This window comes from Macadamia integrifolia, chromosome 13, assembly GCF_013358625.1.
Source record: "Macadamia integrifolia cultivar HAES 741 chromosome 13, SCU_Mint_v3, whole genome shotgun sequence".
Classification (NCBI taxonomy): domain Eukaryota; kingdom Viridiplantae; phylum Streptophyta; class Magnoliopsida; order Proteales; family Proteaceae; genus Macadamia; species Macadamia integrifolia.
The window spans coordinates 3,512,556-3,522,723 of record NC_056569.1 but is presented as its reverse complement, the minus strand read 5'-3'; the positions used below and the strand labels follow the sequence as shown (position 1 = coordinate 3,522,723).

The 10,168-nt window shown below is 39.8% G+C and overlaps 2 protein-coding genes across 2 annotated transcripts; both read right to left on the bottom strand.

Moving 5' to 3' along the window:
- Window positions 1–306: 306 nt before the first annotated feature.
- Window positions 307–4,584, bottom strand: LOC122059516 (protein DETOXIFICATION 41-like). Its single transcript, XM_042622329.1, has 8 exons — window positions 4,186–4,584; window positions 2,335–2,879; window positions 2,099–2,185; window positions 1,924–1,980; window positions 1,588–1,826; window positions 1,183–1,301; window positions 680–766; window positions 307–594 (listed from the first exon to the last, which is right to left on the bottom strand). The coding sequence occupies exons 1-8, from the start codon at window positions 4,501–4,503 to the stop codon at window positions 523–525; spliced, it is 1,524 nt and encodes a 507-aa protein (XP_042478263.1). The 5' UTR covers window positions 4,504–4,584; the 3' UTR covers window positions 307–522.
- Window positions 4,585–7,112: 2,528 nt separating this feature from the next.
- Window positions 7,113–9,501, bottom strand: LOC122059517 (protein DETOXIFICATION 35-like). Its single transcript, XM_042622330.1, has 3 exons — window positions 8,945–9,501; window positions 7,633–7,750; window positions 7,113–7,448 (listed from the first exon to the last, which is right to left on the bottom strand). The coding sequence occupies exons 1-3, from the start codon at window positions 9,135–9,137 to the stop codon at window positions 7,409–7,411; spliced, it is 351 nt and encodes a 116-aa protein (XP_042478264.1). The 5' UTR covers window positions 9,138–9,501; the 3' UTR covers window positions 7,113–7,408.
- Window positions 9,502–10,168: the final 667 nt, after the last annotated feature.

The following is a 10,168-nucleotide window of genomic DNA, read 5'->3' as shown; positions in this document are numbered from 1 at the left end:
GACCGAAACCGAACCGGCCCGACCAGTTGACACCCCTACCCCTAGGTTCTGGCTGTATCACCTTGCTTTGGAATGTATCTATTTGGACCACAAAATTCACACCCAATACTGGCCCATAAACTCCTTAAGGAACCCCAGAACCATCTGAAGTGTGTTTGGCTTAGGTCCCAGTTAGGTTGTGCGGTCCATATCTCATTCTGAGCCATGTCGTCTTCATGTTTAGGGAAAATGTAGGCTGGGTTAGACCTTATTTTGAAAGAAAAAAGCAGCTAAATAGGTTTTCTTTGCTAATGCAGCCTGTACGTATGGTATAACAAGGGTCTTGGCCCATTTTTCGCAACACAATAATCTAAACTCTCATCATCTGACACACATTCATCACATATTGCCGTATGTGACCAAAGATAAAAAGATAATGAATCCAAAAGTCCCCTTGCCCTAAAAAAGAACAAAACTAGGACCTCCTGATTCTTCCAATCCTCTCTCTATAGAAGCATATGGTGTCGTCAATCTTGGGAATGGTCATGCAATGTCCACCAAGTCAAGTTTTTCTTCATCAGCGGATATCTTTAATCGTTCCTCGGCTTTTTCAACCTACAATTGATGTATCAAAGAAATTCTTGACAAAATGTAACTTTAGTACTGAATTGATCAAATGACAAAAGTAGGGTAATTTTACCTCTTTACTCCAGTTTGTTCTGGCAGTCAGGATAATGAGGGTCACTGTCTGAAGAAAAACTCCAAATATCATTCCCCACCAAATTCCCTGTGCAATAGAAATAACCATGTCAACCCATCCTCTACTTCAAGGGAATTTAATGTGTGTGTGTGTGTGTGAGAGAGAGAGAGAGAGAGAGAGAGAGAGAGAGAGAGTTTAACCCCTAGGGGGTAGCCGAGTTGGCAAGGGACCTTCGCCTCAGGAAGCGTGTGGTTCTGAGTTCAACTACTCTTACCTCCTTGGGCCACTCACATGGGGGTGTTTAGTATTCTTCATTGCTTTCAGTGAAAGTTGAATGGTTCTCACTTAACCCCGGTATGACCCTATCCATGCGGTTGTGGGGTCAATATGGCTCAGCGGGACTAGTCAGACTGAAGGCTTGGATACCCGTTGTTAGCAAAAAAAAAGTGTGTGTGTGTGTGTGTGTGAGAGAGAGAGAGAGAGAGAGAGAGAGAGAAACTTACTGCGACTCCTAGGCTTGTTTTAAAGCCAAGAACACATCCAATAGGAAGACCAATGATGTAGTAAGTGCTTAGGTTAACATAAGCAACCAGAGCTTGCCATCCACTCCCAATGGCCACCCCTGAAATGCCAAAATAATTGTTCTGAACAATTAGAGACTGGGGGTCCAATAAATTTTTTTTGTAATTTTGGTGCAACAGACCCAGAAAACGCAAAACATTAATGTTAGTTGTTTATGAACATCTGTAATCATAGATTGAATAGTGAAAGAAAAAAAAATTAAATTCGGTCTACCCCAGAAATTTTAGAGCTCATCCCAGCAATATATATAGGCTCCTTATGGCCTAAGATGATGAACAATGTCTAGTAAGAGCAGCCCTCAGAAAAATGTGGCATCTAAAGTTTACCTGAAAGTATGGGCTGAATTCCGTTTAAAAGTACTGAGATCGCAAGCAATGGAGTCAAATCTGAAACTGCTGTAATAACCGCATCATCACTAGAGAAAGCCTCACTTAGTGCAGTGTGACATATCATTACAAATGCACTTAATATAATACTGATCAAGCTGCTTGTAACATTAACAACAATCACCGAGAATCTCGCAACCTTTGGTTTACCAGCCCCTAGCTCATTTCCAACTCTAACACTGCAACACCCAAACCCCATTAGCTAATGAAAAGTGATCAAAAAGGATTATTAACTTGGACTGATTATGAGGTGTAAACAGATCTAGTGTTGCAAACCTGGCTCCTGTACTTAGGCCTAACATAAACATCATGTCCCAGTTTAGGTAGTTCATGCTGAAAATTTTCAAAACAATGAAACCAAATGTAAGTAGGCAATTTATTGAGTTATTTAAAGAATATCATTCCAAAGAATAAATCCATCTATAAAAGAATATGAAAGCCATGAACATACCAAATGGAAATAGAATCAAGTGAGATTGTAGGATTAGGGAGCAGTCCTGATATAAGCACAAGTCCCTGGCTGAACCATATCTCCAAGCTGCAATGAGAGTGTTCCCATGAAAAATTAGCAAGTGAACTAGCAAAGTAAGCCCAAGATTTCACTTGGCTATCTTGGGAATTTGAACCCTGTTCACTCTTATAGTTTGCCCAGAGCCTCTGGGCCAGGTTAGGTCTAAATTTACTCACCACAGCATAACAGCAGATGCCATTGTCAACTTTAAGTAAGACCATAACCCCCTAAAGGCCTTCATTGAGAACCCTGTCCAAGTTTCCTTGCAAGATGGGCTCAAAAGTATAAACAGCCCAGTCACAATTACAAGTAGCCACCAAGACAAACTCAATGTAAGAGCTGCTCCCAGAAGGCCAAACCCCACCACATCCACAGCCAACCATGTTAGAAGTATATGTACAAGGAAGATCCCAACAGATATGTAAGCTAAGGGGTTTACGATGTTCTGCGATTGGAGGAATCTCTGCATAGGGCAATAGATTGCAAATGCGTATAGTTGCGGGAGCAATCCATGTGCAAAAATCTGTCCTTCTGCTGCAATGCTATCTGACTGACCAATTGCACGGAGAACAGTGCCGGAGTACCAGTACAAAAAGGATAGGATGACAGATGCTCCAAGATGCAAGATTATGGCTTTTTGGCAAACTATGCCCATGGAAGCATACTTCCCTGCTCCATAGGCCTGGCCACATACAGTCTGCACAGCACTAGCCATGCCCAACTGTAGAGAAAAAGTATAGGGGATGGGGATGTTAGGGAGACATGATCAACTGACTTTTCATAATTTTAATTTTAAAGTACAATTTGTACTGATATAGATTTTATATGTGAGCGAGGGTTCTTAACATGTGCTTAATTCATGTAAGCTTTGTATACTGTGAATCTTGGGTTGAAATCGTCTGCAATTCTGATCTCGTACAATTCCATGAAATACCACCTTCAGGGTGTGAGATGTGTATTGATACCAATACAATGCTCTAGATCTGGTACAACTAATAAAACCTTAAATCAGTAAAGAGTCATTTAAATCAGATCTGGACCATTGCATTGGTATCAATACACGTGTCACTCCCTGAAGATGGTATTTCACGGAATTGTACGAGATCTGAATTGCAGACGATTTTTTTCCGTAAATCTTCTTACTTGTACTATTTAGGATTTACTACCATCAAGTGGTGAGCCAATTGATTTTATTTTGCCGACTCAGGGTTTGCCCTGGTGGTCCCTTGGGAATTTGCTCAACAACTTGGTCAGTGGATCAGGTCTCCATAGTCTGAGCGTACGCAATACTATCAGGTAGCATTTTTTCCCTTTGGGCCGCTATGGACACCTCTATGGTTTCTGTCCGACCCCTATTGTATGACCTCTTGTGATTGAGCCCTTGGCCTTGCACAAAAAGAAAAGGCTATGTTTGGAAGGCAAGCCACAAGAAAAGAAAATAAAATTTTGAATTTTTTTGAAAAAAAAATAGAGGGATCGATCATTAATTTTTTCTTGTTATATATATATATATATATTCTTATCTTCCAAACATAGCTTTATCATATAGTTGAATGCTTCTATATGATCAATCTCAAGCACATATTACTTGATCAGACGGCTAGACATGATTGATTTGCATGAAAATGGTAAATCGACAGCTGCAATTGAAAGTGCAAGATAATGTCCATGAGAATGAGCGGCACTTTATACAAACCTGAAAACTACCAACTAAAGAGATATTATTTGACTCTTTTCTTTCGTCGACTCCCTTATCAAATAGCACTCACCCCATCTACCGTTCAAATATTCAGAACTAGGGGCCATGAAATTCTCATTTCTAGGCTTCACAAGAAAGATTGCCCAAAAACAAAGTAAAGGACAGTAACATACCATTTAAGATGTTCAGAAAGGATGTAATTGCAGTACTGAGAAACAGAGGAACAGAGAAACGGAGAAACTGAGAGAGAATTAAAATAATTCAGAAAATAAAACAGAGAGGTAGAGAGAATTTAAACAAAAAAGAAGGAGATTCAAGGAAGGCTCACCATGATCCCATAAGCAAGACCTTGAATCCCAACATTGGCAATGGAAGCACCAGCAAGTTCCAAGGCACCCAAATGGCCGGTGAACATCTGGGTCACCAAACTGAGCATGAAATTGAAGATTGAGACAACAATGGAAGCACCAGACAGATACCATAGCAGCTTGGACTCCCAACCCACCAGTCTCAGCCACCACCCAACAGATACTGGCTGCTCCTCTGCCAACAACTCTTCCACAGCTTCTGAGGACAGCTCGGTGACTCGAGCTTGGTCATTGATGCCTTGCAGCAATGGCTGAGTGGTGTCACTGTAGTCGCTCATGGTTAAGGGGTCTGACGCTTTGTGGTCGACTCACTAGAAATTTCGGAAGAGACGACTTACTTCTGCCCATTTCTCGGGGCTTAGATATGTATTTAATGGCTACGGATCCAATAAAGTGACGAGTACTAAACATTTTGGTTTGGGTCAACGTGGGAAGTATAGTTGTCCTCGTTACCTAACGGTTTTTTTTCGGTCAAACTAAGTAGGGACGACCGACGGGCACCTACCGGTTTATCTTGCCTGAGCTCTGGAAGAGCCAGTTTCATTTTTAAGCAAGTACAGAATTTAATTTGTGCGGTTTCGTGTTGGAAGAGGGGGGGTGGATTTCTTTTTTGTGAGGACCAATGCGTGTGGATGACAAAACATCCACAGATGTAGAAGGCAAGTATACATTTTGATAACTTTTTGTACAAAAAATCAATCAAATATGCAAACAATAATAGAAAACTCAGAGGCAGGATCCCCAAGAGTCAGAAGGCTCCAAACTTAAGGAGAGGAAGCTCAACTAAAACCAAGTAACACCAAAACATCCAAAGAAGGACCAAAGACTACCACACAAATTACCTCCATGGAGCATTACTCCTCTCAAACCACATTTATAGGATGAACTCCCCAATTTCTGAACTAGAAATATGTTCCTGGGGATTTAAACCCCTTAGGGATATCAGTCTTGCACTGGTCCTCAATGTCCAATTTGACATCTCTAATAATGCAAGGCAAAGTCTTCATCTTATTTCTGAAAACTATAAAGTTTCTCTCCTTCCAAATGTGGGCAACCATTGTGCAAAATACCAATTAGCAATGTCCGTCTCTTCTCAATGCAATAATGTCATCTGTGTATGTATCTGTCTAAAGATGGGGTTGGGAAGCCAATTGTGTTCAAACTTAAAGCAGAACATAGGGATTTAATTGTAGGGTTGGAGTAACAATCGTTTATAATAGTCGTCCTCTTCTCCGGCGAAAATATGCTCTGCGTAGTAATGAACTCCCTGCTACTCTCAGTTGCTTTGATGACTTCAGTACAGCTATTTCATCAAGAGATCGAGCTCCATGTATCAAACTCAAAGTGCCCCAAAAGAGAATTTAAGAGAAAGATTTTCAGAAAAGATAAAGCATAGAGAGGCAGAGTGTGTGTATAAATAATCTTTAACTACCATATGAGAAAATTATAGCCTCTATACACTCTGTTTCCCATTTTTGGTAATGCACAATGATCTAACCTCTCATTCATCACATATTGCCATATGTGACTAAAGATATATACAAAGATCTTGAATCCAAAAAGTCCCCTCCCCCTATAAAAGTACAAAACTAGGACCTTCTCCTGATTTCTTCCAATTCTCTCTTAGAAGCATATGGTGTCACCAATCCATAGAAACATATATGTATGGACTGAGGTTTCCTAAGGCCACGATAAATGGAAATCCATTCGTGGCGTGGCCTTAGGGCCACAGGATCAGGGGGAGAGGAGGACGGGGGTGGTGGTGTCACATCAGGCCGTCACCTCGTTCAGCCACTGGTGGGTGCAGGAAAACATTGTCCTACACATATGTATATGCTAATTTTCTTGGAATTGTCATGCAATGTTCTCTATCAAGTCAAGTTTTTCTTCGACTGCTGATATCTTCAATCGTTCTGCAGCTTTCTCAACCTACAATATTGTGTCAAAGTCAAAGATGAACTCTTGATAAAATGAAATTTAGTTTGAAGTGATCAAATTAGCAAAGTATGTTAATTTTATTACCTCTTTATTCCAGTTTGTTCTGGCAGTCAAGATAATGAGGGTCACTGTCTGAAGAAAAACTCCAAATATCATTCCCCACCAAATTCCCTTGGAAAAGGAAATAACCGGCAGTTTAGGCACCATGAACCAACCAAGTCAACCAATTCTCCATTGCAAGGGAGAGAGACTTGCTGCCAATCCAAGGTTTGTTTTGAAACCAAGAACACATCCAATAGGAAGACCATGTGATATAGTAAGTGCTTAGGTTAACATAAGCAACCACAGCTTTCCATCCACTCTCAATTGCCACCCCTAATTTAAATAGCAAAATTCTAGACAGTTAAAGACTGCAAGTTTAATATAAAAAAGGACCGAGTTTTCCTTCACTTACGGTGAATAGCACTCATGAGTTACACTGAGATGGAACTCAACTCCTGGAATAGTGAAAAGGGCATTTTAAGCTTTCGTCAATAAGAGAGGGTAGTGATGAAAGCACAATGGCTAGTAAAGAGATTTTGTGGGTGAACGAAAAAAAATGGTACTTTACTGTAACAGGCCTAGAGAACACTAGACATTAATGTCTACTTGTGTATGACCATCGCTAATCACAGCCTTAATAGTGAGAAACTTAAATTAGGCCTAGATCAGAAATTTTAAGTAGAACGTCTTCATTTTGGTCGATTGCAGGAGGGTCTGGGTTTTTACCAAACTACTTTTTTGACATTCCATAATGCATTTTTAATCAAGATGCATTCCCAGAATGCATACTAAACACAACCCTAGCGAGAGCAGTCCCCAGCCCCTGTTCCCCATCCCTTAATACTGCAACACTGAAACCCATTAACTAATTGAAAGTGAAAAGGTATTAGACTTAAGACTGATTCAACTGTGAGGTTTAAACAGACATAGTGTCACAAAGCTGGCTCCTCTACTTAGGCCTAACATAAACTGCATGTCCCAGTTTAGGTAGCTCATGCTGAAATTTTCAAAAAAAATAAAATAAAATAAAATAAATGTAAGTAGATAATTTATTGAGTTATTTAAATAATACCCCAAACAGAAAGAGCCATCTTTGGAAGCATATGGTAACATAAGAGATCTATGAGAGAATGCATAATGAAGGCCATGAACATACCAAATGGAAACAGAGTCAAGTGAGATAGTAGGATTAGGGAGCAGTCCTCATATAAGCACAATCCCCTGGTTGTACCATATCTCCAAGCTGCAATGAGAGTTTCCATGAAAAAATTAGTTAAAGTGAACCACCAAAGTAAGCTCAACATACTTCACTCGGGAATAACTAGCTCAAGAATTTAACCCCAGTTCGCTCTAGGCCAGGCTAGTTTGCCAAGAGCTTCTGGGACAGGTTTTGTCTGAATGTGAAGCCTGATTTTAACATTACTTACCACAGCATAACAGCAGATGCAAGTGTCAGCTTCAAGTACGACCACAACCCCTTAAATGCCTTCATTGAGAACCCTGTCCAAGTTTCCTTGCAAGATGGGCTCAAAAGTATATAAATCCCTGTCACAATTACAAGCAGCCACCAAGACAAACTCAATGTAAGAGCTGCTCCCAGGAGGCCAAACTCCACCACATCCAAAACAAACCATGTGAGAAGTATTATGTACAAGGAAGATCCCAATAGATATATAAGCTAAGGGGTTTACGACATTCTATGATTGGAGAAATCTCTGCATAGGGCAATAGATTGCAAATGCATAAAGTTAAGAGGGAGAATTCCGCATGCGAAAATCTGTCCTTGTGCTGATATGCTATCGGACTCGCCGATTGCTCATAGGATGGTGCCGGAGTACCAGTACACGGAGGTTAGGAGGACAGCTGGTTCGAAATGCAAGAATATGCATTTTTGGCAAACAATGCCCATGGAAGCATACTTCCTTGCTCCATAGGCCTGGCCACATACAGTTTGCACAGCACTAGCCGTGCCCAATGTAGAGACAGAGTAGGGGGATGGGGATTTTAGTGAGACATGACCATTGAGTGTTCATAATTTTCAAATTTAAGTTACAAATTGTAGTAGAATAGATTTCGAACTGTGAATTAAAAAGGTTGCTTAAAATGTGCTTAATTCAGTTAACCTTTGTATTCTTTAGGTACATCAAGTACTTAACATAGATTTTAGATTTTGAAAGCTCCCTTACATTGAGAAGTGAGAACTAGCAAATGTGGGCCTGGAAAAGCAGGGCAGGGTCCATTCTAAGAACCAGACCTGCCATGTGGATGGATCAGCTGGTTAAGATGGACATTACCTTGGTGAGGGTCCTTCGTCCTTTGATAAAATTATAAAGAACAATTTTTTTGGAGGGGGTGTTTGCTGGGTAATGAGAACAATGACATTCACTTCTAAAAAAAAACAGGTGAAGAGCTAAACAGGGCAGAAATCCTGACCCTCTCCCCCATTTGAATGAGTGCTTTAAAGGCTCAAATGTGTCCCCACATTCCCCAGTGGAGTTAACCAAACAGAGCCTTGAAAAACAGGATTATCTGTTTTTTTTTTCTTGATGATATAAAAAAACAGGATTATCTACTTTCCCTAAAAAAATATTATTTTTTACTTTTTTTGTTCCGTTGACTCAGTATCACGTGATCACTCATTCCACCAACCGCACAAATTAAGATTCAGAGATGAGAAACAAAGGAAATGGAAGAAAAAAGAATTCAAACAACTAAGAAGGAGATTCAAAGAAGGCTCACTATGATCCCATGAGGAAGACCTTGAATTCCAACATTGGCAATGGAAGCACCAACAAACTCCATGGCATCCAAATGGCCAGTGAACATCTGGCTCACCAAACTGAGCATGAAATTTAAGATTGAGACAGCAATTGAAGCACCAGATGGACACCATAGCAGCTTGGACTTCCAGGTTCCCAACCCACCAGCCCATAGACACTGGCTGCTCCTGTGCCAACAACTCCTCTACAGCTTCTGAGGACAACTTGGGACTCGAGCTTGGTCATTGATGATGCCTTGCGGCAATGGCCAAGTGATGTCACTACCCTGGCCCATGGTTGATGGTGTCTCATGCTTTGGAAATTTATGAGTGAGAAACTACTTCTACCTGCGTTTCGAGGAGTTGGATATGTATTTTACGGTTACCTACCATTCTAAGTTCATACGATCTGATTGGAGCACCAAACGGTTTGGCTCAAGCTGCGAAATCCCAGACCTCTACCATTTTCAAGGTTTTAAAATTTGGAATCGATCTCAACTGAGTGGATCAGTATCAAAATATTCGGGATTAGATTGGACTGGATGGATTCACCCCTGTTATTATTTATCATAATCAGTTTGATTTTTTTGGAATGGATCACTGTTAGTTAAAACACGTTTCAAAATGCGTTTTAAAATAAGAAAAAAACAGAAACGTTTTTTAACACATTTTAAATGTGTTCTTTTGTAGTTTAAAACGTGTTTTCCCGTATGCTATTATACAATACGGAAAAAGAATCTGTTTTTTATGGATAAAATAGGAATTTTATTAAAAAATTAATTAATTAAAAATAAAAATAAACCTATTAGTAAAAGTGAAGAATGAAGACAATATGATACTTGGTTTTTGGTTTTTAACTTCCATACTATCTATAGGAAAAAAAATCTCATCTTCTTATAGCCCATTGAATAAGGAGAAGCTAAAGCTAACAACATCTCATTTTCTTATAGCCCATTGGGCTATTTTATCTTGGGACTCCCAGAGCTTTTGGAATATTAGATGCATATATGTAGGTAATAATCTCTCAAATTGCATGAGTGTTCTACTGTTTTTTTGGTTTCGTTTTTTTTAAAACTACACGTTTAATACTCGTACTGTTCGTTTTCGTCCGTTTGCCGTTCCTTGTTTTTTTGACCTTTTTTTTACTGTACCGTTCATCGTTTTTATTTGTTTAAAACCCGTACCGTACGTTTCTATTTTTTTTC

Excerpts from the sequence above, each read along its gene's own strand:
- LOC122059516 (XM_042622329.1), bottom strand. The coding sequence starts at position 4,503 with ATGAGCGACTACAGTGACACCACTCAGCCATTGCTGCAAGGCATCAAT. Across the intron at positions 2,880-4,185 it reads GTCTTGCTTATGGGATCATG|TTGGGCATGGCTAGTGCTGT; the intron begins GTGAGCCTTCCT and ends TTTTCTCTACAG. Across the intron at positions 2,186-2,334 it reads GCATCTGCTGTTATGCTGTG|CTTGGAGATATGGTTCAGCC; the intron begins GTGAGTAAATTT and ends CTCTCATTGCAG.
- LOC122059517 (XM_042622330.1), bottom strand. The coding sequence starts at position 9,137 with ATGGGCTGGTGGGTTGGGAACCTGGAAGTCCAAGCTGCTATGGTGTCC. Across the intron at positions 7,751-8,944 it reads GTCTTCCTCATGGGATCATA|GGATTTATATACTTTTGAGC; the intron begins GTGAGCCTTCTT and ends TAATTGTGACAG. Across the intron at positions 7,449-7,632 it reads GCATCTGCTGTTATGCTGTG|CTTGGAGATATGGTACAACC; the intron begins GTAAGTAATGTT and ends CTCTCATTGCAG.